The 27,912-nt window shown below is 44.5% G+C and overlaps 1 protein-coding gene across 9 annotated transcripts in view; it reads left to right on the top strand.

The window, feature by feature from the left end:
- The window catches only part of selenoj (selenoprotein J), a 42,786-nt gene extending 16,396 nt beyond the window's left edge, over positions 1–26,390 (top strand). For 6 of the 9 annotated variants that reach the window (XM_043692576.2, XM_043692575.2, XM_087988512.1 and 3 more), the window contains 5 exons: positions 5,441–5,631; positions 12,005–12,134; positions 12,990–13,157; positions 24,971–25,099; positions 25,626–26,390. In XM_043692576.2, coding sequence (XP_043548511.2) covers positions 5,441–5,631; positions 12,005–12,134; positions 12,990–13,157; positions 24,971–25,099; positions 25,626–25,750 — 743 coding nt within the window. In that variant the 3' untranslated portion in view covers positions 25,751–26,390. Of the gene's footprint in view, positions 1–5,440; positions 5,632–12,004; positions 12,135–12,989; positions 13,158–14,999; positions 15,082–20,475; positions 20,671–24,970; positions 25,101–25,625 lie in introns of those variants that run through there. The other 3 variants (XR_015757509.1, XM_087988510.1, XM_087988511.1) reach the window with 3 other exon arrangements.
- Positions 26,391–27,912: the final 1,522 nt, after the last annotated feature.

Below are 27,912 nucleotides of genomic sequence, written 5' to 3' on the forward strand. Positions count from 1 at the left end.
GATAAGCTGTAACCCAGACTCGGGGCTAAGTTGGTACCGATTCAAGAAAGAAAACAAAGAGACATTATGGGTTTCTGATTAACTACCTATAGGAGCATGTGTCACTATTACTGATATTAAAAAAGGCATCATTCTTTAAACTACCTGCAACTGTTCATAATTGTAAGTTCTTGATTAATGTTGCTGGCAGCTCTGAACTGACTGGGATATGTAGCCCTCTTGATTAATGTTGCTGGCAGCTCTGAACTGACTGGGATATGTAGCCCTCTCGTGGTGGACTTGCTCATATTGACCCACAAACAATCTCTGGAATGCACCTTACGAATTCTGCTCCTTTATTTCCTTTCATACTTCAATTATCTCAATTAATACTAGGATAATTAAAACCCCTGACTACTGATGCCTCATCATTTTTGTAGAGAGACTAAAACTGCACACAATATTCCAGGTATGGTCTCACCAAAACCCTGTATAACTGCAGCATGATATTGCTACTTCTGAACTCAAATTCTCTTGTAGTGAAAGCCAGTACACCCTGTGGCTGTTCCCTCAACAGCAAGTATACCACTTTGGATACTGTTGAGGGTGGAACTTATTAGGGGTAAGCCATGGGGCACAAGTCTCTGGCACAGAGTCTGTCCCTGTTACTTAGAGAAGGGGGAAGAGAGCAGAGCATTACTTATGGGGGACTCCATCGTTAAGGGGACAGATAGGAGGTTCTGTGGGAACGAGAGAGACTCACGGTTGGTGTGTTGCCTCCCAGGTACCAGGGTCCGTGATGTCTCTGATCGTGTTTTCAGGATCCTTGAGGGGGAGGGGGAGCAGCCCCAAGTCGTGGTCCACATATACACCAACGACATAGGTAGGAAAAGAGATGGGGATTTAAGGCAGAAATTCAGGGAGCTAAGGTGGAAGCTTAGAACTAGAACAAACAGAGTTGTTATCTCTGGTTTGTTATCTGTGCCATGTGCTAGCGAGGCGAGGAATAGGGGAGGGAGGAGTTGAACACGTGGGTTACAGGGATGGTGCAGGAGGGAGGGTTTCGGATACCTGGATAATTGAGGCTCATTCTAGGGTAGGTGGGACCTTTACAAAGAGGATGGTCTACACCTGAACCAGAGCGATACCAATATCCTGGAGGGGAAATTTGCTAATGCTCTTCAGGAGGTTTTAAACTAATGCAACAGGGGAATGAGAACCTGAATTGTAGTTCCAGTGTACCGACCAGATATCCCAACCCAATCAGCCCTATTTGCCAGCACCCGGCCCATTTCCCACCCTCCAAGCTCTTCCTATTCATATACCCACCCAGATGTCATTTCAATTTTGTGATTGTACCGGCCTCCACCACTTCCCCTGGCAGCCCTTTCCAAACCATGTCTCACAAACTTGATTGAGTGTTTTGAGGAAGTAACAAAGAGGATTGATGAGGGCAGAGCGGTGGATGTGACCTATATGGACTTCTGTAAGGCTTTCGACAAGGTTCCCCATGGGAGACTGATTAGCAAGGTTAGATCTCACGGAATACAGGGAGAACTAGCCATTTGGATACAGAACTGGCTCAAAGGTAGAAAACAGAGGGTGGTGGTGGAGGGTTGTGTTTCAGACTGGAGGCCTGTGACCACAGGATCAGTGCTGGGCCCTCCAAATTTTGTCATTTACATAAATGATTTGGATGCGAGCATAAGAGGTGCAGTTAGTAAGTTTGCAGGTGACACTAAAATTGGAGGTGTAGTGGACAGCGAAGAGGGTTACCTCAGATTACAATGGGATCTTGATCAGATGGGCCAGTGGGCTGAGAAGTGGCAGATGGAGTTTAGTTCAGATAAATGCGAGGTGCTGCATTTTGGAAAAGCAAATCTTAGCAGGACTTATACACTTAATGGTAAGGTCCTAGAGAGTGTTGCTGAACAAAGAGACCTTGGAGTGCAGGTTCATAGCTCCTTGAAAGTGAAGTTGCAGGTAGATAGGATAGTGAAGAAGGCATTTGGTATGCTTTCCTTTATTGGTCAGTGTATTGAGTACAGGAGTTGGGAGGTCATGTTGCGGCTGTACAGGACATTGGTTAGGCCACTGTTGGAATGTTGTGTGCAATCCTGGTCTCCTTTCTATTGGAAAGATGTTGTGAAACTTGAAAGGGTTCAGAAAAGGTTTACAAAAATGTTGTCAGGGTTGGAGGATTTGAGCTATTGGGAGAGGTTGAACAGGCTGGGGCTGTTTTCCCTGGAACGTCAGAGGCTGAGGGGTGACCTTACCAAGGTTTATAAAATCATCAGGCGCATGGATAGGATAAATAGACAAAGTCTTTTCCCTGGGGTCGGGGAGTACAGGACTAGAGGGCATAGGTTTAGGGTGAGATTGGAAAGATATAAAAGAGACCTAAGGGGCAACGTTTTCACGCAGAGGGTGGTACGTGAATGGAGCACTGGGCAAGTGGCAAGATTCTTGGCAGCGTAGATGAGCAGAGAGATCTTGGTGTCCATGAACATAGATTCTTGAAAGTTGCCACCCAGGTTGATAGGGTTTTGAGAAGGCATACGGTGTGTTAGCTTTTATAGGTAGAGGGATTGAGTTTCGGGAGTCTAGATTAGAGTGGTGCTGGAAAAGCACAGCAGGTCAGGCAGCATCCAAGGAGCAGGAAAATCGATGTTTCAGGCAAAAGCCCTTCATCAGGAATAGAGGCAGGGTGCTTGCAGAGTGGACAGATATCCCGAAACGTTGATTTTCCTCCTCCTCGGATGCTGCCTGACCTGCTGTGCTTTTCCAGCACCACTTTAATCTAGACTCTGGTTTTCAGCATCTGCAGTCCTTACTTTTATCTACCGGATTGAGTTTCGGAACCATGAGGTCATGCTGCAGCTGTACAAAACTCTGGTGCGGCCGCACTTGGAGTATTGTGTATAATTCTGGTTACCTCATTATAGAAAGGATATGGAAGCCTTGGAAAATGTTTAGAGGAGATTTACTAGGGTGTTGCCTGCTCTGGAGGGAAGGTCTTACAAGGAAAGACTGAGGAATATGAGGCTGTTTTTGTTGGAGAGAAGAAGGTTGAGAGGTGACTTAATTGAGACATACAGGATCATCAGAGGGTTAGATAGGGTGGACAGTGAGAGCCGTTTTCCTTGGATGGTGATGGCTAGTGCGAGGGGATATAGCTTTAAACTGAGGAGCGATAGATATAGGACAGATGTCAGAGGTAGTTTCTTTACTCAGATAGTAGTAGGGGCGTAGAACAGTAGAAGACTCCCCAACTTTAAGGGCATTTAAATGAGCATGGGCATACATATGAATAATAATGGAACGGTGTAGGTTAGATGGGCATCAGATTAATTTCCCAGGTTGGCGCAACATCGAGGGCCGAAGGGCCTGTACTGTACTGTAACATTCTATGTTCTATGGTCGGCATGGATGAGTTGGACTGACCGGTCAATTCCATGCCGTATATCTCTTGTTGCACCCGCCTCTCTACTTTGACTGATTGGTGTACAAGTTCTCTTTGTAGATCCACATTTACTAATAAAACACCTTTTAAACAATACTCTGCCTTTCTGTTTTCTACAATGAAGTGTCTAACTTTGCATTTCGCCATGTTACCCTGCAGCTGTCATCTGTTTGCCCACTCAGTCAACTTTGTCTAAACCACCTTGAGGCCTCCTCACAATTCTCAATCTAACCAGGTTTGTGCCATCAGCAAACTTGGAAAGTTTGCATTTGCTTCCCTCATCCAGGTTATATCAGGAATAGCCGGGGCCCAAGCACTGATCCTTACATTAGCCTGCTAATCACTGCCTGCCATTCGGAATAAGAACCATTTGTTCCCACTCTCTGTTTCCTGCCTGTTAACCAATTTTCGAACCATGACAACATTTTACCCCCAATCCCACGTGCTTTACTTTTGCCCCTTCGTCTCTTTTGAGGGATCTTATCAAAAGCCGTGAAAATCTGAATACATCACATTCACTGGTTCTCGCTTATCTATTCTATTAGTTTGATCCTCAAAAAGTCCCATTAGCTCATGGTTTGGTTTTACATAGAACATCACAGCACAGTACAGGCCCTTCAGACCTTGCACCAACCTGTGGAACCAATCTGAAGCCCATCTACCTACAGTATTCCATTCTCATCCATATGTTTATCCAATGACCATGTAAATGCCCTTAAAGTTGGCGAATCTACTAAAGTTGCAGGCAGGGCGTTCCATACCCCTTATACTCTGGGTAAAGAAATTGCCTCTGAAATTTGTCCTATATCTGTCACCCCTCAACTTAAAGCTATGTCCCCTCGTGCTAGCTGTCACCATCTGAGGAAAATGGCTCTCACTGTTCACCCTATCTAACCCTCTGATTATCTTATATGTCTCAATTAAGTCACCTCTCAACTTTCTTCTCTCTAATGAAAACAGCCTCAAGTCCCTCAGCCTTTCCTCATAAGACCTTCCCTCCATATCAGGCAATATCTTAGTAAATTGCCTCTGAATCCTTTCCAAAGCTTCCACATCCTTCTTATAATATGGTGACCTGAACTGTACACAATACTCCAAGTGTGGCCACACCAGAGTTTTGTGCAGCTGCAGCATGACCTTGTGGCTCCGAAACTCAATCCCTCTTCCAATAAAAGCTTACACACCGTATGCCTTCTTAACAACCTGGGTGTCAACTTTCAGGGATCTACGTATATGGGACACCGAGATCTCTCTGCTCATCCACACTGTCAAGAATCCTACCATTAGCCCACAACTCTTTATTCCTGTTACTCCTTCCAAAGTGAATCACCTCACACTTTTCCATTTTAAACTCCATTTGCTACCTCTCAGCCCAGCTCTGCAGCTTATCTGTGTCCCTCTGTAACTTGCAACATCCTTCAGCACTATCCACAACTCCACCATCTTTAGTGTCATCTGCAAATTTACTAACACAACCTTCTACATAAACATTTGCTGCTTTTGTCCAATCCTGTTAATGCTTTCCTAATGTTTTGTTATCAACAATTTTTATAAACAACTCAAATTGCAAAGTCAAGCTTTCTCTCTCTCCTTCTCTCCCGTGCTCTCTCTCTCTCTCTCTTATGTTCTCTTTCTCATACACTCTGTCTCGAACCTGCACTGGTTCCTTTCCAGTTTCGGGGCCTCCTATTGACGCCCCCAAGCATTGAAACCCTGCTTGCAGATAATCACTGCTGGGTGATTGTTCCTCATTGTGCAGAGGGTCAACTCCTGTTTCTGTCCAAAATTGAGCTCACAACCCAAAATCCAAAACCTGTTCATGATCTTACTTAACAGTGGAACAGGCTGGAAATCCTTACAGTCCCCTTCATTTCCTACACTTGATGAAACTCCCATTTGCCCAGCGAGAGAGCAATGTGATGACACCTCATTGAGAAACAAAAGTGGATGAATGATTTGAAGAATGATTGTGTTGTTTTGTGACCTCCCTTTGTGCAGGCTTTGATGTGCAGCTGTACAGACAAGAATTGTACAAAACCTTTGGGCCAAACTCTGAGTATGACCTGAAGGGAAAGCTGAAAGGGCAGGACCAGGTTCAGACAGGAGGATACAGACATGCTTCTATTAAAGCTTTCCTGACTGCGTATGAAGCAAGAAAGGAAAACACCGGAAGCTCCACAGATCCACAGGTAAATGATCCACACGCAGAAACCTCCATTCTGTTCAAATTTGAGCTAATTATTATTCTGAAAACGTGGCATGGTTCACATACAAAATATCACCATCAGTTGCCGTGATAGACCTCTTACAGTGAATTGTGAACCTGTATAGAAGAGAACATGAACCTTGTGTTTAACCTTTCAACATTGTACATTTACAGGATTTTGCAAAGGAAATGATAAAAGGAAAATTGAAGGAACCATGGATGCTGTAAATCAGAGACAAAAACAAATTGCTGGAAAAACTCAGTAGGTCTGGCAGCATTTGTGGAGAGAAATCAGAGTTAATATTTTGGGTTGAGTGACCCTTCCTCAGATCTGATCACAGATCAGAACACTGAGGATCACTCGACCCGAAGGTTAACTCTGATTTCCCTCCACAGATGCTGCCAGACCTACTGAGCTTTTCCAGCAATTTGTTTTTGCTTGTGAATGATAAAATGAGCCCATTGTGGCCGTGGCAGGTTCTTTGTAGAGCTAAAGATTCTCCTCATTTTCCCCAGTTTATTTTTATTTTTCTTTATTCATGGTTTACTAATGTCCTTTAGGGAAGGAAGTCAACTTGGTTTTGCCTGCATGTGACTGCAGCAATGGGATTATCTCCTAACAGCTCTCTGAAATGGCCGAGGAACGTGGCTGCTGTATCAAATTGAATATGAGAAAAGATGAGAGGGAGACAGGACAGAATCCCCCCCCACCCAGTAATCTTGTCCAGGTTAATTCAAGATGAATGCTGACAATGTCAGCATTGCCAAAATTCTACAGCTGAGTAAAAAGACCAGCACTGCATTCAGTCATGGTCAAAGCACAGCTCACGATGCAATGTCTTCCCAAAGTTTTAATGTAAACTAACAAGAGGATTCCAAAGGAGGCCATTTGATATGTTAAAGCTTCTCTTTGAAGATCCAATCACCTGCTGTCAGCCCGTCATCCATTACCCTGCAGCCAATGCAGATGCATGCTTTTCACATAATTCTCTGCTTCCCTTTTAAAAGCCTCAATAGAATCATAAGTTAGTACATTTCTGCCAAACCATTCACCACTTATTCCCTAATGTCACTTTGCTTATTTTGTACATCGTCTCAAACCAATGTTCTCCAATTGGAACAATGTGCCCCCTATCTGGTTTTGAAAATCTCCATCAGAAATACTCTCCGCCTTCTCCTCCCCAAAGAGAACAGTTCCAGCTTCCGCAATCTATCCTCATAACTGATCTTCCTCAATCCTGAAACCATTCTCATAATTTTTTTTTAATGAACCACATTCTCAACCTGCCCTGCCACCTTCAGTAACAACACCTTTTTGAATCATACCCATTATTTGTACATTCTCTTCATGCTCGCTGACCAAGATGAATTGCTTCAAACATATCTGCATTAAGTCTGATACATACCCACCTCTGACCTCTCAGGATCGATCACTATCCTCCTCACAGTTCCCAATATTTCAACCTGTTTTGTTACCCACAAGTTTTGAAATTGTGTATTGTATAGCAAAGTCTAGGTCATTAACATTTCATCATTTTGTGATACACAATTTGGATATTGCTGAGAAAATGCATAGTTTGTCAAAGCTTTTCATCTTACCCACATCAGGACATTCGCTGGAAATACCTGTGTAAAGGGAGAGAAATAGTTCATACTGTGTATGGATGGACAATACCGATTGGTTTGCAAGCAGATTCAGATGGAGATAGGCATTGCCGTGGAGAATGTATTGGGTAGATGAAGATTGGGTGGCACAGTGGCTCAGTGGTTAGCACTGCCGCCTCACAGCGCCAGGGACCCAGGTTCGATTCCAGACTCGGGCAACTGTCTGTGGAATTTGCACATTCTCCCGTGTCTGCATGGGTTTCCTCTGGGTGCTCCAGTTTCCTCCAAAAATGTGTAGGTTAGATGGATTGGCATGATAAATTGCCCATGGTGTTTAGGGATGTGAAGATTTGGTGCATTAGTCAGGAGTAAATATAGAGTAATAGGGTAGGGGAACTGGTCTGGGTAGGTTGCACTTCAGAGGGTCAGTGTGGACTTGTTGGGCCAAATGGCCTGTTTCCACATGGTAGAGATTCTATGATCAATAGTTAACTGCCAAGGTTTCTTTTAATTTAAACCAGACAGTTTGACTGTGATTGGTCAAAGCATTGCCATGATGAATGAACTATTGTGATGCTAGGTATGTTGCCTGTACATCCCAAAGACTGGCAAACCATACCAAACATCACATTCCTTCGGCTGGTTGCAATAAACAAGGTTTTGAGTATATCCAACATGGTGTCTAACATTGGATGTCATTCTGCATTTGGACAAAACTTGCTAAATAAACCTAGAATTATGCTGACAGCCAGTTCAGGATTGTCAATCAGGCTCACAGTGTGATGAACATGAGTGCATTGGAAGCTACAAATATGGACACACAGGCCCTGTCCCTTACAGACAGAAAGATCACGTACATGCACTGAGGCTGTTTTACCTTGATAAGAGGTGTCAGCCATTTACTGGGTCCTTTCTCAAATCAATGCCCTGACAAGTTAGAGTCAACATCAGAGTAATGTTTCATAAAGCCTGGCCAAAAATTGCCAAGCATCAAATTAATGGGTGCATTCTCCTCAGCAACACCTCTACCAATCAGAATTCACTTGGGCAACCAATCAGTACCTTCCTCTCATATTGTGTGTCCCCTTAAATTTCCATTCTAGCAAAATATCTTGTGATGATGTAAGGTGTATGACTTCCATATATTTAAATATCATTTATTTTGGATTTTTTAGTTTTGAACATATGGGTCTTCTGTGTGTCTGAAGGGGGTTAATGATTAATTTGTAAGATGTTCTGTTGCCATGGTGATTTATTTTAAATCACAGAGAGATAAGTTCTGGCAAATCATGACAATTTGTTTACATTGCAATAGTTTACAAGGGAACAAAATAAACAGAGTCGTACATTTGTCTCTCAGATCGAAGATTCTGAATTCTTTTGGGCTTGGGGAAAAATGCTGTTTATTTTCAGTTTGGGGCAGATTTGCAGAAATCTTGGCAAATGCTAGCTGTGTAAAAAGATTGCTCCTAAAATAGAGGGGTAGTTTTAGGATCTAGAGTTTGGAAGAATGAAAGATTATCTCATTCAGACACACAAAATTCCTCACAGGACAATCCCACCATTTGTGGAGGAGGAATTTGAAAGCACATTCAATACTATGCACTCGGCTCATTAATAAGAGCCCATGGTGTTGGAGGAAGCATATTAGCACAGACAGAGGATTGACTAACTAATAGAAGACAGATTTGCGATAATGGGGGCATTTTCAGGATGGCAGCCTATAACTAATGGAGTGCTGTAGTGCTGGGACCACAATGATTTACAATATATTAATGGCTTTAGATGAGGAATGTGAATGGACTATCGCCAAGTTTGTGGATGATATGAAAATAGATGGGAAGGCAAATGGTGAGGATGACACAGAGACTGGAGGGATACAGACAGGGTAAGAGAGTGGGCAGTAAAACATGGCAGATTGAATAGGGAAATCCCTGGCAATTACAGGCCAGTCAGTCTTACGTCTGTGGTCAGCAAGATTTTGAGAAGAATTCTGAGGGGTAGGATTTATGACTATTTGGCAAAACATAGCGTGATTAAAGGCAGTCAGCATGTTTTTGTGAGGGGCAGGTTATGCCTCACAAATCTTATTGAGTTCTTTGAGGAGGTGACGAGACAGGTCGATGAAGGTCGAGCAGTGGTTGTGGTGTATATGGACTTCAGCAAGCCATTTGATAAGGTTCCCTATGGTAGGCTCATTCATAAAGTCAGGAAGTATGGGAGACAGGGAGATTTGGCTATCTGGATTCAGAATTGGCTGGCTGACAGAAGTGGTTGTCGATGGAAAGTATTCTGCCTGGCGGTCAATGTTGAGTGGGGTCCCGCAGGGCTCTGTTCTTGGGCCTCTGCTCTTTGTAGTTTTTATAAATGACTTGGATGAGGAGGTTGTGGGGTGGGTTGGTAAATTTGCAGATGACACAAAGGTTGGAGGTGCCGTTGATAGTATCGAGGGCTACTGCAGGCTGCAGCACGACATAGACAGGGTGCAGAGCTGGGCTGAGAAACGGCAGATGGAGTTCAACCTGGATAAATGCGAAGTGATGCATTTTGGAAGATCGAACTTGAATGCTGAATATAGGATTAAAGACAGAATTCTTGGCAGTGTGGAGGAACAGAGGGATCTTGGTGTTCAAGTACATAGATCCCTCAAAGTTGCCACCCAAGTGGATAAGGTTGTTAAGAAAGCATATGATGTTTTGACTTTCATTAATAGGGGGATCGAGTTTAAGAGCCACAAGGATTTCCTGCAGCTCAACAAGTCCCTGGTGTGACCACACTTGGAATATTGTGTCCAGATCTGGTCACCCTACTATAGGAAAGATACAGAGGCTTTGGAGAGGGTGCAAAGAAGATTTACCAGGATGCTGCCTGGAGTGGTGGGCTTGTCTTACAAAGAGAGGTTGAATAAGCTCGGATTTTTCTCGCTGGAGAGTAGGAGGAAGAGAGGAGACCTGATCAAGGTATACAAGGTAATGAGAGGAATAACTAGAGTCAACAGCCAGAGACTTTTCCCCAGGGCAGGTTTGACTGGGACGAGGAGTCATAGTTTGAAGATATTAGGAGGAAGGTGTGGAGGAGACGTCAGAGGTAGGTTCTTTACGCAGAGAGTTGTGAATGCATGGAATGCTTTGACAGCTGTGGTTGTGGAAGCAGAGTCATTAGGGATATTTAAGCGACTGCTGGACATGCACATGGATAGCAGTGAGTTGAGTTATTTTTTACATTAGGATTAAACCTCGGCACAACATCGTAGGCCAAAGAGCCTGTTCTGTGCTGTACATTTCTATGTTCTACGTTCTATGAAAATAACGTGGGAAAACGTAAGGTTTACACTTTGGCAGGAAGAATAGAGGAGCTGAATATTATTTAAATGGCGGAATACTATAGAAAGCCGCAGAGGGATTTGGGAGTCTTTGTCTATGAATCAAAAATCTAGCATCTAAGTTCAGTGTGTAATAGAGAAGGTAAGTGGAATGTTGGCCTTTTATTTTACAGGGAATACAGTATAAATAAATGAAAGTTTTGCTAAAGCTACAGAAGGCACTAGCCAGCCCACAGCTGGAATACTGTGAACAGTCTGCACCCCGTATCTAAGATATAGCAAACTTTGTTTTAACCTGTACCTCATGAACCAGCACTCTTGATAAGCTGGAGAAAAAATGTTATTTACCTCAAATGCCACAGAGTTTCCTGCATTAATCGATCTGATTGTTATAGATTTATTTACCTCATTGTAAGTACACTTGTTGTTAAATTGAATGGCAACATGGAAATGTCAACAATTGATTCCATTTCAAGTCAATTTCTTCTCAAATAGTGTGATCTACCGCAATGACTGAGTAGTCAGTTGAGGGTGTAAGTGAGAAGACACTCTGACAGTGTGTTTTATTTAAGATAAACTTGTATTATTATTTAAGTGATTTATGCTGTAAAAAATATCAGTGATGTGTATACCCCCTGCATTATGTTTCTATTGCTTGATGTGTGTTTTTACATTGATTGTATAGACCTATTGATTAACTGGAATATTTGATCAACCAACACACTCCTGGTCCCTAAGGTACCATTTGCTGTACTGGCATTGGAGGCAGTCTAGAAAAGATCGTCTGGGCTGATACCAGGTATGGAGGGACTGCCTTGTGAGGAGAGGTTTTGTAGGCTGGGCCTGTGCTCATTAAAATTCAAAAGAATGAAAAATAAAACATATTGAAACATACAGGATTAGGTGGAGACTCAGCAGGGTAGATGTGGAGAGGCTGTTTCCCTTGTGGGAGAGTCTGGGACCAGAGGGCATCATTTCAGGATTAAGACAGAGATGAGAAGGAATTTCTCTGTCAGAATGTTGTGAACATGTGGAACTATGTACTGCAGTGGCCTGACGGGGCTGTGTCATTAAGTATATTCAAGGTCGAGATAGACCGGTAGGGAATCAAGAGTTATGAGAAAAAGACACAAAAGTGGAGTTGAGGATTATCTCCCTGCTTTCTGATGAAAGGCTCCTGCCTGAAACGTCGATTTTCCTGCTCCTTGGATGCTGCCTGAGCTGCTGTGCTTTTCCAACACCACTCTAATCCTTGAGGATTATCATGTCAACCGTGATCTCATTGAATGGTAGAGCAGACCTGATGGGCTGAATGGCCTACACCTGCTCCTATATCAGACGGTTTTATGGGATAGTATGGGAAATGGTGTTGAAGTAGATGACCAGCCGTTATATAGAACAATGCTTCCTGTGTTCCTGTATTTGACAGATGGATGGTGTGGCGAAGGTTGCACCAATAGTTGCTCTGTACGCTGGAGACCCCAAACTCCCCCAGTACGTGGAGGAGGTAGTCCGAGTCACACAGGATGACAATCTGGCAGTACAATGCAGCATCGCAGGTAGGTGTCAGTCCTGGGCTCGCCCTATCTTCTTCAGTCACGTTTCTTGCATCAAGGCAGGTGCCATCAAGTTTCAGGAGCTCCACACTGATGTAGATTAGATTAGATTCCCTACAGAGTGGAAACAGGCCCTTCAGCCCAACAAGTCCACACCGACTGTCCGAAGCGCAACCCACCCAGACCAATTCCCCTACATTTACCCCTGACTAATGTACCTAACACTATGGGTAATTTAGCGTGGCCAACTCACCTAACCTGCACATCTTTGGACTTACTGTAGATGTCTGCTTTTCCAAATTAATGGGGAACTTGGATTGTTATTGTCTAATAGTCACAGGCCCAAATGTGCTGCTTATTTCAGACTTTCCAATATCTTAATCCAGAGATTGAACCTCATATTCACTTTTCCCAAAATGAGGAAAATGAGCAGAAAGTGATGTTGCGTTTTCAGTTGAAACCAGTAATAGGTTTAATTTTTTATTAGGAACTATGAAACCAGTGGATTTACTAACAGAATAAAGTCACAATGTCCACCATTAAAATCAGCTGAATTTTACTGAATAAAGAATCAAAGACTATGAATAGTAATAATGACACTCTATTGTACACAGCCAGTTGTGTTGAAACTGTTCACTTATTCTTTAAACTGAATTCCTAAATTCAGATTTTCTTCTATTTGATTCAGGAATGTGGGAAGGAAGTGAAATGGACAAATATGGGATTAAGGGATACAGGGAGAAGGTGGGGTCATAGATATGAATGTGACCCTGTTTCCCAGTGGAGGTATGACTCCTCCACTCCACCCCCCACCCCAGTCCCACAACATGGATCTAACCCCTGTCTGACCCTCCACAGCTGCTGTCATTCTGGAGGAATTCATTCTGCACCCCCCGAGGGAAGGGTTTCTGGATCGGATGAAGAATCGGCTGGAGCTCAGTGTCATTGCCGGCAGGTTACCTGAGATTCTGCAACAGCACACCACGGCACACCGGGAGGTGGTGCAGCAAATCGGCAGCTCATGTGGTACGTCCCGGGGGGGGATGTTAACAGGACCACTGTCTGACGTCTTCCTGCTGAAATTAAATGGGGGTCTGTTCAGTTGTCAGAATCTCCCAGTGCCACACTTATATATAAATGTAATCTTGCACAAGGAAGCAATGCCTTTGGTGTGATAATTGGATAGAGTCAAACTCCAATATTTACTTATTTTCTTCATATGCTACTGTTCAGGACCAAACGGCTTTAGTGTCCTTTTTATGTGGATATATATTTTTGTATTTTTGAAATAAAAAGGAGGAGGAGGTGGGAACCCAGGTGGACAGATCTGGGGGAGTGGGCAGATCAGCAGGAGGCTGAGTAAGGAAGGAGTTGTTTGGGGAGGGGCACGGTATGACATTCACCCAAATGGGGGAGTGTGCTGAAAATGTCAGAGTTCATGGTTTTCAATCAGAATGTCACTTTACCCTCCAACCAGAAAACCGTTGTAGCTAATGAAACCAGATGGTTCTTAACATTGTGTAACTGTAAATGTGAAGTCTCGCTCTGAAAAGAGCAGTTAGTATTTCAGGAAGAGTTCTAACAAAGAACTCTAGTAGGTTTTAACAATCCAGACAGTGTACTCTGCTGGTCTTCTTGAGCAATGAAAGTGAATGTCTTTTAAAGTGAAGGATGGGGATGTAGACGGATGTTCCTTGTCAGAATCTCAGACAAGTTTTCATAGATTCAGGTGATCGGGATCAACAGAAGAAAAGCCAATTGTTTCATGTTTCCTCAACGTGTCCAATTTTAAGACTGCTGTTAAAAGGTCGATATGTGGATGATGTAAAATATAAGAAATAATAGAAGGGATTAGTGAGAATTGTGAAATCTGAATAAACTATGTCATCATGCTAATTTAAGTCTTTCGTTGGCAAAGGACTTTAACAGCGTCCTCACCATGAATATAAAGGGGTAAGGATAAAAATATTTTCATTGTATAGATTGAGTGATTAAATTCAGCCTTTCTACAATCATATTTAATAAGGATAAAAGAGTGATTTTCCACAATTCTGGAGAAAAATGAGTAGGAAATTAGACTTGAGGCATTAATGAAATTCCTGACTGATAACTGAGGGGAATTTGCCAAGGAGCTGTTTCAAGAGAAGTTTGACACTGTGTGAGCATGATGGTGTCACAACACGTCAGTGAACCCCTCTGTTAATTAAATCAAACACCCAGAAAAGCTCACCTTGCCTCGTAATTTATTAAAGTATGAGTGACAGAGAACTCCCAAATTTCACTATTTAAAGAAAATAACATCAATTTATTTCTTAACTCTAAAAGTGAACATTAAACAACAACTATTCACAACTCTAAGCTCCCCTTTCTCTTAACTGCTTACTACCTACCTCCAACTCTAAACAATTGCTGTTCCAATTAGACACTTACTAAAATTACATTCACTTAATTTCAAAACCCCACAGCTGCTGTCATCCTCTGTGTCTTCGCTCTTCTGGATAAGGATCTCCCTGGGTTGTCTTCTTTCATTATACTGCAAGTATGTTTCACATGAAAAGGTCCCTTTGATAGAGTGGGTTTCTAATTTCTTTGAGAGCAAGATGTTAGCTCTACATGAGTTTTTCTCTCAATGGCAGTTGCTCTCTGACCAATTTTGAAAATGTGGCATTTTATACCACCCCCCCCCCCCAACATCGAATTGTCTCATTGGTTCGATGTTGGCAAAATAATAAATTCAAACTCGATTGGGTTTTAGTATCCTGGGGCACAATTTAAGTGAATTGGTTAAATTTGAATTGTTGTTAAAACAGCAACCAAAATGCAGGTATCCTTTTCATAGCCAAATGTTATATATTTTCAATTTTTCAGTACACTCTGGGACTGCCATCTGGTCATACACACAGGAGCTTGTAATCTCTCAGTTCAGAACAGCAGTCACTCTCTCTTAAAGGTACTGTACATGCCTTCAACTTCATAACAATGGTGATGAATATAACAGCACACAGTTCTTTAAACAGAGGGCTCTGAAAAAAATTCCTGTAAGGATCAATAAAAGATTAATTGACCTGCTAGATGGCATTTCAACATCTACCCATTGGTCTTTCATGCCATTTGGGTGGTTGGCCAATGCAGGCAAGAGCTTCTTTAAAGATCTAAAAGGAATGAGAAAGACCCTTGGAGAACAAGGCTGAGGAAATAATAATGGGGAACTAGGACATGTTTCAATAAACAGCAAATGTTAGTCTTCACAGAAGAAAACACTAATAAGCATCCCAGAATTGCTAAATAATTGAGGGGTAAACAGAGAGGAAATATATACCATAATTGTTACCAGAGAAAAAGTATTAGGAAAACTAATGGGGCTAAATATAGAAACATAGAAACTAGAAACAGGAAAGGCCATTCAGCCCTTCAGTGTGATCGTAGCTGATTATCCAGCTCAGTACCCTACTCCCACATCAACCCTTTGCTCCCTTTATCCCTGTGAACTCATTATTTTTTAAATATCAGTCATGCCCCCCCATAGTCTCCTCTGCTACAAGGGAAACAACACCAGTCTGTCCACTCTCTTTTGATCCCTGAAACTCTCCAGCCCAGGCAACATTCTGGTGAATCTCCTCTGCATCCTCCTCAGGGCTATCCCATCCCTCTTTTAATGTGGATTACAGAACTGCACACAATACTCTAGCTGTGGCCTGACCAACATATTATACAGCTCCAGCATCACCTCCTGCTCTTAAACTTGTGTCGCATAAATAAAGGCCAGTATCCCATATGTTTTCTCAACTACTTTATCCACCTGCCCTGATACCTTAAGGGACGGGTGTACATACACATCAAGGTCCTTCTGATCCTCGGTGCTTCCCAGGGTCCTACTGTCCATCATGTATTCCCTTGCCTTGTTGGGCCTGCCCAAGTGCATCATCTCACACTAATCCAAATTGATTTCCATTGGCACTGATCAGCCTATCTGACCAGTCTGTATCCTATAACCTAAGGCTAATCTTCTCTCTTTACTACCCTAATTTTTATGTTGTGTGTGAGCTTACTAAGAAAGCCACCTATATTGAAGTCTTTAAATCATTTATATAAACCATAAACAGCAAGGACCCCAATGCTGACCCTTGCGGAACCCCGGTGGACACAGACTTCCAGTTAGAAAATGCCTCTCACCCATCACTGCAGCAATTGGAATGAGGGCCAGGTGGATCTTACTGACAATGAGATCCTTGACTGGGGATGTTAACTTGGGCCAATTGGGAGCCCTGGCTGACAGATATAAACAGGAAATTCAGAAAGCCTCCTCATTCTGGGGACTGGCTCTGAGCTGGCTGTGCACATATAAATGAAGGGTGACTTGGTGACAGAATACCTGGCTCTGTGCAGTTATTTCAATCACCTTCTGCTTCCTGCCACTCAGACAATCCTTAGACTGGGGAAAAGTCTCAGAGGATTGGAAAACTGCCATTGTAACACATTTATCTAAACAGGGACACAAAAAAAGAGGTGACTATCGGCCAGTTAGCATAATATCTGATATTGGGAAAATGTTAGAGTCTATTATAAAGGATGAAATAGCAAAGCACTTAGAAATACATTATTTGTTGGCCCATTGCAGTAGCTCCAGGGCAGACGTGTCAGGATGAAAACATGATGTTTGTCCTCCGTTTTTACAGATGAACCTCCCTTGTCTTGTTTGTGCAATGTTTCCTTTGCTCTCCATATAGGACCCACTTTCACTCATCCACAACTTAATTTATACCCATGATTAGCAACCCATTTGCTTTCGGCACCTCATCACAGTCTATCTGCCTTGCGTCTGCTCTATTCAGAATCAGAGAGCTTTACAGCAGAGACACAGACCCTTCAGTCCAATTCATCCATGCCGACCAGATATCCTAAATTAATCCAGTCCCATTTGCCAGCACCTGGCCCATATCCCTCTAAACCCTGCCGATTCATATACCCATCCAGATGTCTTTTAAATGTTGTAATTGTACCAGCCTCCACCACTTCCTTTAGCAGCTCTTTCCACACATGCACCACCCTCTGTAAGAAAAAAAGCTGCACCTCAGGCCCCTTTTAAATCTTTCCCCTCTCACCCTAAACCTATGCTGTCTTGTTTTGCACTTCCCCCGCACTGGAGAAAAACCTTGTCCATTTACCCTATCCACGCCCCTCAAGATTTTATAAACCTCTATAAGGTCACCCCTCAGCCTCTGACGCTCCAGGGAAAACAGCCCCAGCCTGTTCAACCTGTCCCTATAGCTCAAATCCTCCAACCCTGGAAACACCGTTGTAAATCTTTTTCTGAACCCTTTCAAGTTCCATAACATCCTTCCGATAGGAGGGTGACCCGAATTGTAGACAGTATTCCAAAAATGGCCAAACCACTGCCCTATACAGCCGCAACATGACCTCCCAACTCTTATACTCAATACTCTGACCAATAAATGAAAGCATACCAAACGCCTTCTTCACTATCCTATCGACCTGCAACTACACTTTCAAGGAACAATAAACCTGCATTCCAAGTTCTCTCTGTTCAGCAACACTCCCCAGGACCTTACCATTAACGTATATGTTCTCCTGACTTATAAGTGTATAAGGCTTCTTGATGAAGGGCTTATGCCCAAAATGTCAATTCTCCTCCACCTCAGATGCTGCCTGTCCTGCTGTGCTTTTCCAGCACCATACTCTCAACTCTGATCTCCAGCATCTGCAGGCCTCACTTTCTCCTAGTGTATAAGTCCTGCCCTGATTTGCCTTTCCAAAATGCAGCACCTCACATTTATCTAAATTAAACTCCATCTGCTACTCCTCAGCCCATTGGCCCATCTGATCAAGATCCCATTGTAGTCTGAGGTAACTTCTTCGCTGTCTACCCCACCTCCAATTTTGGTGGCATCTGCAAACTTACTAACTATACCTACTACGTTCACATCCAAATGTTCTATGTTCTAAATGTTGAAAAGTAGTGGACTCAGCACCAATCTTTGTGGCATACCACTGGTCACAGGCCTCCAGTCTGAAAACCAACCTTCCACCACCACCACCCTCTGTCTTCTACCTTCGAGTCAGTCTGTATCCAAATGGCTACTTCTCCCTGTATTCCATGTGATCTAATCTTGCTAACCAGTCTACCATGAGGAACCTTGTTGAACGCCTTATTGAAGTCCATATAGATCACGTCCACTGCACTGCACTCATCAATCCTCTTTGTTACTTCTTCAAAAAACTCAGTCTGTTCAGTGAGACGTGATTTCCCACAATCAAAGCCATGTTGACTATCCCTAATCAGTCCTTGCCTTTCCAAATACATGTACATCCTGTCCCTCAGGATTCCCTCCAACAACTGACCCACCACCGACGTCAGGCTCACTGGCCTGAGGTTCCCTGGCTTGTCCTTACCACCCTGCTTAAACAGTGGCACCATGTTAGCCAACCTCCAGTCTTCCGGCACCTCATCTGTGACTATCGATGATACAAATATCTCAGCAAGAGACCCAGCATTCACTTCTCTAGCTTCCCACAGAGTTCTAGGGTACACCTGATCAGGTCCCAGGGATTTATCAATTTTTGTGTTTTCAGATATCCAGCACTTCCTCCTCTGTAATATGGACATTTTTCAAGATGTTGCTACCTATTTCTCCACGTTCTATATCATCCATAAAATTCTCCTCAGTAAGCACTGATGCAAAATATTCATTTAGTATCTCCCCATGTCCTGCAGTTCCACACATAGTTAGTCTTGCTGATCTTTGAGGGGCCCAATTCTCTCCCTAGTTACCCTTTTGTCCTTAACATAATTATAAAATCCCTTTGGATTCTCCTTAACTCCATTTGCCAAAGCTATCACACGTCCCCTTTTTGCCCTCCTGATTTCCCACTTCCCTGTTTTGGAAGGAGTAATAGGAATGCAGAGTACTGGGCTAATGGTAAGATTCTTGGTAGTGTGGATGAGCAGAGAGATCTCGGTGTCCATGTACATAGATCCCTGAACGTTGCCACCCAGGTTGATAGGGTTGTTAAGAAGGCATACAGTGTGTTAGCTTTTATTGGCAGAGGGATTGAGTTTCGGAACCATGAGGTCAGCTGCAACCGGAAAAAACTCTGGTACGGCCGCACTTGGAGTATTGCGTACCGTTCTGGTCACCGCATTATAGGAAGCATGTGGAAGCTTTGGAAAGGGCTTAAAGGAGATTTACTAGGATGTTGCCTGGTATGGAGGGAAGGTCTCACAAGGTAAGGCTGAGGGACATGAGGCTGTTTTTGTTAGAGAGAAGGAGGTTGAGAAGTGACTTAACTGAGACATATAAGACAATCAGAGGGTTAGATAGGGTGGACAGGGAGAGCCTTTTTCCTCGGATGGTGATGGCTAGCATGAGGGGACATAGCTTTAAATTAAGGGGTGATAGATATAGGACAGATGTCAGAGGTAGTTTCTTTACTCGGAGAGTAGTAAGGGTGTGGAATGCACTGCCTGCAACAGTAGTAGACTCGCCAACTTTAAGGGCATTTAAATGGCCATTAGATAAACATATGGACAAGAATGAAATACTGCAGGTTAGATGGGCTTCAGATTGGTTCCACAGGTCAGCACAACATCGAGGGCTGAAGGGCCTGTACTGCGCTGTAATGTTCTATGTTCTATAAGTATTTTCCTACTGTCTTTATACTCTTCTAAGGATTCACTCGACCTCTGCTGTCTATACCTGACACATGCTTCCTTCCTTTTCTTAATCAAACCCTCAATTTCTCTTGTCATCCAGTATTCCCTGCACCTACTAGCCTTGCCTTTCACCCTAACAGGATGTTATCTCATTTCTGAAAGCTTCCCATTTTCCAGCCGTTCCTTTACCTGCAAACATCCTCCCCCAGTCAACTTGAATGTTCTTGCCCAATACCGTCAAAATTGGCCTTTGTCCAGTTTAGAACTTCAACTTTTAGATCCAGTCTATCCTTTTCCATCACTATTTTAAAACTAATACGATAATGGTCACTGGCCCCAAAGCACTCCCTCACTGACACCTCAGTCACCTGCCCTGCCTTATTTCCCAAAAGTAGGTCATGTTTTGCACTTTCTCTCGTAGGTACATCCACATACCGAATCAGAAAATTGTCTTGGTGTACAGTTAACAAATTTTTCTCCATCAAAACCCTTCACAGTATGGCAGTCTCGGTCTGTGTGTGGAAAGTTAAAGTCCCCTATCATAACCACTCTATTATTCTTACAGCTAACTAATCCATCAAAAGTATAAAGCATACCATTTTCCAAACCTGTTCAGTTCTGAAGAAGAATCATACCGGACCCAAAATGTTAACTCTGTTTCTCTCTCCACAGATGCTGACAGATCTGCTGAGTTTCTCCAACAGTTTCTTCCTCTCCCGCTGACCCAACCAGTACCCTTCCACTGACACATTCATTCGATTGGCTGAACTGGTCCTCACCTTCAACAATTTCTCCTTCAAATCTTCCCACTTTCTCAAGACCAGAGGGTTAGCCATGGGCACCTGCATGGGCCTGCCTCTTTGTCGGGTATGTGGAACAGTCCATCTTCCGCAGCTACACCAGCACCATCCCTCACGTCTTCCTCTGCTACATCGAAGACTGTAATGGCACCACCTCATGCTCCCACGAGAAGGTTGAACAGTTCATCAACTTCACTGACACCTTGCACCCTGACCTTAAGTTCACCTGGATCATCTCGGACACCTCCCTCCGCTTCCTGGACCTCTCTGTCTCCAGTTGTGGCAAATGACTCAACCCAGACATCTACTTCAAACCCACTGACTCTCACGGGCACCTGGACTACACCTCTTCCTACCCTACCTCCTGTAAAAATGCTATTCCTTATTCCCAATTCCTCCACCTCTGCTGCATATGCTCCCAGGAGGATCAATTCCACTCCAGAACATCCCAGATTGCCTCATTCTTCAACAATAACAATTTCCCCTACCACGTGGTCGATGATGCCCTCCAGCGCATCTCCTCCACTTCCCGCACCTCTGCACTCGACACCCACCCCTCCCAATGTAACAGGGACAGAACCCCCCCCCCCCCATCCCCCGGTCCTCCCCTTCCACCCCACCAACTTCTGGATACAATGCGTCGTCCACCGCCATTTCCGCCATCTGCAAACAGACCCCACCACCAGAGATCTGTTTACCTCCCCAACCCTATGTGTGTTCCTCAGAGACCATTCCCTCCACAACCCCCTTGTTATGTCCATGCCCTCCACTCCCAGCACCTTCCCACAAGAAGTGCAAACCTGCACCCACACCTCCCCCCTCACCTCTGTCCCAGGCCCCAAAGGATCTTTTCACATCTGACAGAGATTTTCCTGCACTTCCACACATCATCTACTGTGTCTGTTGCTCCCAATATGGTCTCCTCTTCATCAGAGAGACAGGACGCCAACTTCCGGAACATTTCAGCGGGACACATGCACTAAACAACCCCACCGTCCTGTGGCTGAACACTTTAACTCCCCCTTCCCACTCCGCCAAGGACATGCAAGTCCTGGGCCTCCTCTATCACCGCTCCCTCACCACCCGACCCCTGGAGGAAGAACGTCTCATCTTCCACCTCGGGATCCTCCAACCACACGGGATCAATGCCGATTTCATCAGTTTGCTCATTTCCCCTCCCCTAGCCTTATCCCAGATCCAACCTTCCAGCTCAGCACCACCCTCTTGACCTGTCCTACCTGTCCATCTTCCTTTCCACCTATCCACTCCACTCTCCGCCCTGACCTATCACCATCACCCCCCACCTCCATCCACCTATCGTAATTCCAGCTACCTTCCCCCCAGCGCCCCACCATTTATCTCTCAGCCCCCTTGCCCCCCCCCCATACATTCCTGATGAAGAGCTGATGCTCAAAACATCAATTTTCCTGCTCCTGGGATGCTGCCTGACCTGCTGTGCTTTTCCAGCACCATGTTCTCGTCTCTGACCTCCAGCATCTGCCGACCTCACTTTCTCCCCAGAGCCAGTAACCCAGTGGCATTGATACTATGGCACCACCTCCCTGAGCTTCCCTTAGCCAATGGCCAAACGATAGGCAATTTAAATTGTCAATCTATAAATTAAGGTACTGTTTGCTAACATCGACAATGATGAGTAAATTAGGGCTGCATTTGCTGACACTAATGCATGAGCTCTCTGTGGGGGAGAGTCGGAGTTCCTTGGGGGAGGGGCGGGTGGGGGTACTGGGTGAGGGAGAGAGCATGAGGATCCAGGAAGGGTGTGCACTCATTAGGGAATGCATAGTTCTAAGCACTCAAGTTGAAACGTAAACTTATGTGTGATATCATGCACAAGTGCATTACTGAGCGTGTGCAGGGAAGCATGTGTTATTTTGAACTGGGCTGCAGTGTGGGGAGTCTTAATCATACAGCACAGAAACAGACCCTTCGGTCTAACCAGTCCATGTCAAACATAATCTCAAACCAAACTAGTCTCACCTGCCTGCTGCTGGCCTACATCCCTCCAAATATCTTTTAAACATTGTAACTGTGTGGGTTCAATTCCCACTTCGACTGACTGTGTGGAGTTTGCACATTCTCCCCGTGTCTGCATGGGTTTCCTCCGGGTGCTCTGGTTTCCTCCCACAGTCCAAAGATGTACAGGTTAAGGTGAATTGGCCATGTTAAATTGCCCATAGTGATAGGTGTATTAGTCAGGGGTAAATATAGGGTAGGGGAATGGGTCTGGGTGGGTTACTCTTTGGAGGATCAGTGTGGACTTGTTCGGCCGAATGGCCTGTTTCCATACTATAAAGAATCTAACTGTACCTAAATCCACCACTTCCTCAGTAAGTTCATTTTACATGTGAACTCTTTGTAAATAAATTGCCCATTGGGCGGCACGGTGGCACAGTGGTTAGCACTGCTGCCTCACAGCGCCAGAGACCCAGGTTCCATTCCCGCCTCAAACGACTGACTGTGTGGAGTTTGCACATTCTCCCCGTGTCTGCGTGGATTTCCTCCGGGTGCTCCGGTTTCCTCCCACAGTCCAAAAATGTGCAGGTCAGGTGAATTGGCCATGCTAAATTGCCCATAGTGTTAGGTGCAGGGGTAAATGTAGGGGAATGGGTCTGGGTGGGTTACTGTTCGGCGGGTCGGTGTGGACTTGTTGGGCCGAAGGGCCTGTTTCCACACTGTAAAGTAATCTAATCATGTCTTTTTTAAAGTCTCTGTCCTCTCACGTCAAAAATGTGCTCCCTAGTCTTGAAATCCCCCATCCTAGGAAAAGGTCACCTCCCATTAACTCTATCTATACCCTTCATTATTTACAAACTTCTATTGGGTCGCCTCACAACCTCCTAAGTCCCAACCTATCCAGCTTTTCTTTATAACTCTAACCTTCCACACCCGAAGCATCCTGGTAAACCTCTTCTGATCAGGATGGGGACAGAGTCCTGGAGTGAGGAGGGAAGGGAAGGAGAGCCCATGAGCCTGGAGAGGCCCTCTGTCTCCCTTTTGCACTCTTCCCAGTTCTCCACCAACCCACAATGTTGCCTGTGGTTCTCTCACGGAACCCAAACTCCTCCCTTTCCCATCCCTACCTTCTCGGGTCTTAATGCTGTCTCTCTCTCTCTCTCTCTCTCTCTCTCTCTCTCACCCACTCCCCAATCTCTGACCCTCCCGCAGCACCACGTGCAATTAATTATGTGTTAGTGTCAGCAGCTCTAATTTAAAAATGAGCCCTTTCTTAAAATTCGTATGTGCAAACAGACAAGATAATACAAATATTGAGAGTGAGTTGTAAAAGCAATTTGTCGACAGCAGTCTGATCACCAACATCGAGGAGCTGTATCCTTTTGGTTCACTTTCAACTGATGATATGAGATGGTGGATTCACTCCTTCACCCTCCCTCTGCGTCTGAAGATTGTTTTCCCTCTTTTCCTTCCAATGGGAGATTTGCAGAGGGGAAAACGTACAAAAGAAATGTGAGGGAGAAGAGCTAACTATTGGGGATTTTCTGTTATTACAAAGACAGAGAATGCTGGAGAAACTCAGCAGGCCTGACAGCATCCGTGGGGAGGGAAAGAAAATTTATGTTTCAAGTCCAGTCTGATTCTCCTTTGGTCCCAAATGAAACACCAATCAATCAAAACATTATCTCTGGGCAGAATTGTTCTGACACACTGCCATTCCAATTGGGAAACTCCCTCCGTCTCCAATTTAGGCAAAATCAGAAGCACAAGCACACAACATTGGAGGTAAAATGAAAAAACAATCTCCTCAAAGCTATGGGTGTTCCCTTAAACTTAAAATAAAGCCAGAAATCTCCAACAGACTTGAATGCCTCACTGTTTACCCGACTGGGTCACAAAATAATTGAAGGCAAACAAAAACTGTTAGAGACGCACAAAAATCTATCCATTCGAAATCCATGTCTCAGAAACTGTTTCAAACAAAATCACCACGTTTACAGAATTACTTGTATTACTTGTATTAATAACCTCAGTCACACTGATTATTCACATTTTACTAATTCAAAAACCAAGTTTACAATAAATAATATTTAATATATAAACATAAATCAGAGAATTTACATCACAGCATATAGATCGCATTAATTGCAGTTTCACAAATACACAACAGGAGACATTTATTGAAACAAAGGTAGCTTAGTTAGGAGCCGTATACTTGCAATCTGTCACTTAGATGCCTGAAGTTATTCTTCATCAGATTGTTTTTGTGAATAGAACACTGTGCAGCTCTGCCCCAGATCTGTGTCTGTGACATTTGCCTCTGTGTCCTGTTGCCCTGGGTCTCTCGATTAACCCATTGATGATTTCTGTTTTTTTCACCCTGTTCCCTGCAGCATTACCAGGGAATTTGCTAAATTCCCTGCACTGTCTGCTGGTGAGCCCAAACCTGTCCGATTACTCAGACACCATGAGACAAACCATGACAGCTGGAGGATGTAACTGCAGTCGCCTCAGTTTTGTAGGTGAGTAAGGCACGGCCCAGGTAGGATGGAGAGCAGGTGAACAGGACAGCAAGTTAGGCTGTGGAAAAGGGAGGGATCAAGTTATCTCACAGTGGGCAGTGGGTACATTACAGAGTGGGCAGTGTGCATATCACAGTGGGCAGTGTGCATATCACAGTGGGCAGTGGGTACATTACAGAGTGGGCAGTGTGCATATCACAGTGGGCAGTGGGTACATTACAGAGTGGGCAGTGTGCATATCACAGTGGGCAGTGGGTACATTACAGAGTGGGCAGTGTGCATATCACAGTGGGTACATTACAGAGTGGGCAGTGTGCATATCACAGTGGGCAGTGGGTATATTACAGGGCAGGGACTGGGTATATTACCATGGGTAGTGAGTATATTACAGGGTGGGCTGTGGGTATATTACAGTGGTAGTGGGTATACTATAGTGGGCAGGGATATATTACAGTGTGGGCAGTGGGTATATTACAGTGTGGGCAGTGTGTATGTAGTAATTGTGCTCTGTCTTAATGTGTACCAGGAGCCTGTATTGGTGCAGCAGTTGGTTCTCGGGGGATCCCTGATGACTGGATTAAGAAGACTCGGCATGGTGACTTAATTGAGAAACTCTCCCAGGATCTGGTTGCTCTCCGAGTGTCTGGGTGAAGGAAGCCCAGTCAGTTCCAGAGAATAATTTACAAACCTGGGAAACACCCTTAACCCACCTTGGCCAGGTTATTATAGTCACTGCTCACATTCTCTCTGCCCTCCTCTCTTCTCCCTAAGCACCCACCCACCCCAACCCACACTCTCCGCCCTTACTCTCTCCACCCACTCAATCTCTGCCCATACACTCTCCCTCGACCCCCACACTCTTTCCCCCAACACTCTCTCCCTCCTCCCCCCATCTCTGTCTCTCCCAGCCCACTTTCTCTCTCTCTCGCCCACTCTCCCTCCCCCCACACACTCTGTTTCCCCCCACTCTCTCTCTCCACATACATTCTCTTTTCCCTCCACACTGTCTCACACTCCCATACTCTCCCCAACACTCACTGCCCTCACATACTTACACCGCTCATAATCTCTTACCCCCAACACTCTTCCCTCCACCAGTCTCCCCACACTCTGTCCTCTACCATACTCACTCCCCCCTCAGATACTATCCCTCATAATCTCTTCCCCCTCCTCCCACATTCTCTCACTTCCTCTACTCTCCCTACACTCTCGCACCCCACACCCTCCACATTCTCTCCTCTCAGACCTCATCTCTCTTCGTTTTGAGAAATAAACTGATATATTTGATGAACGCTCTGTGTCTGAAGTTTTTGCTGCTATCAGAGGTGTACTCCCTGGGAGGCTGCTGAGAGACCAGGGCTCTCAGGGAGTCATTCCCATCACCTCCGCCGATGCAGCAGCTAACACCGGTTCCCTGTTCTCAGCCAGCCACCTCTTTACCATCGTCTGTTAGAGTCCCACTCCAGGCTCACCATCTACCGTCACACTTTGGACACCAATGAAGCACCTTCCTATTGCCTTCCGCAAGAAAACGAGAAAAGAAAAAAGTAGATGATAGCCAGGGACTTTCCCCATAGTGGAAATGTCTATCACAAGGGGTGTGATAGGGGAGATGTCAGATGTAGGTTCTTTACTCAGAGAGTGGTGAATGCTTAGAATACACTGCCAGCAGTGGTAGTACAGTGAGGTATATTAGGGACATTTAAGTGACTCTTGGATAGGCACATGGAAGACAGTACAATGAAGGGTATGTAAGTTAGTCTGATCTTAGAGTAGGATAAAAGGCTGGCACAACATCGAGGGCCGAAGGGCTTGTACTGAGCTGTACTGTTCTATGTTCTAGGAGACAAAAAGAAAAGAAAATAGATGAAAAGCAGGCAGCGTGGACAGGTCCAGGGCACAGGGGCCTGGATGCTGCCTACTCCTGTGCTGCCATCTTGGCAATTGGTGAGCGTGTGTACGTGTGAGTGAGTGAGTGAGTCTTTGTGAGCGTGTGTACATGTGAGTGAGTGAGTCTTTGTGAGCGTGTGTACATGTGAGTGAGTGAGTCTTTGTGAGCATGTGTACGTGAGTGAGTTTGTGAGCGTGTGTACATGTGAGTGAGTGAGTCTTTGTGAGCGTGTGTACATGTGAGTGTGAGTCTTTGTGAGCGTGTGTACATGTGAGTGAGTGAGTCTTTGTGAGCATGTGTACGTGAGTGAGTTTGTGAGCGTGTGTACATGTGAGTGAGTGAGTGAGTCTTTGTGAGCATGTGTACATGTGAGTGAGTGAGTCTTTGTGAGCATGTGTACATGTGAGTGAGTCTTTGTGAGCATGTGTACATGTGAGTGAGTGAGTCTTTGTGAGCATGTGTACATGTGAGTGAGTCTTTGTGAGCATGTGTACATGTGAGTGAGTGAGTCTTTGTGAGCATGTGTACATGTGAGTGAGTGAGTCTTTGTGAGCATGTGTACATGTGAGTGAGTCTTTGTGAGCATGTGTACATGTGAGTGAGTGAGTCTTTGTGAGCATGTGTACATGTGAGTGAGTGAGTCTTTGTGAGCATGTGTACATGTGAGTGAGTCTTTGTGAGCGTGTGTAGATGTGAGTGAGTCTTTGTGAGCATGTGTACATGTGAGTGAGTCTTTGTGAGCATGTGTACATGTGAGTGAGTCTTTGTGAGCATGTGTACATGTGAGTGAGTCTTTGTGAGCATGTGTGTATGAGTGTCTTTGTGAGTGAGTGAGTTTGTGTGTGCGAGTCTTTGTGAGTGAGTGAGTTTGTGTGTGTGAGTCTTTGTGAGTGTGTGCGTGTGAGAGTGAGACTTTGTGAAT

The sequence above is a fragment of the Chiloscyllium plagiosum genome, unplaced genomic scaffold, assembly GCF_037043375.1.
Source record: "Chiloscyllium plagiosum isolate Xiang-an unplaced genomic scaffold, Cpla_swu_hap1 HiC_scaffold_6, whole genome shotgun sequence".
Lineage (NCBI taxonomy): Eukaryota > Metazoa > Chordata > Chondrichthyes > Orectolobiformes > Hemiscylliidae > Chiloscyllium > Chiloscyllium plagiosum.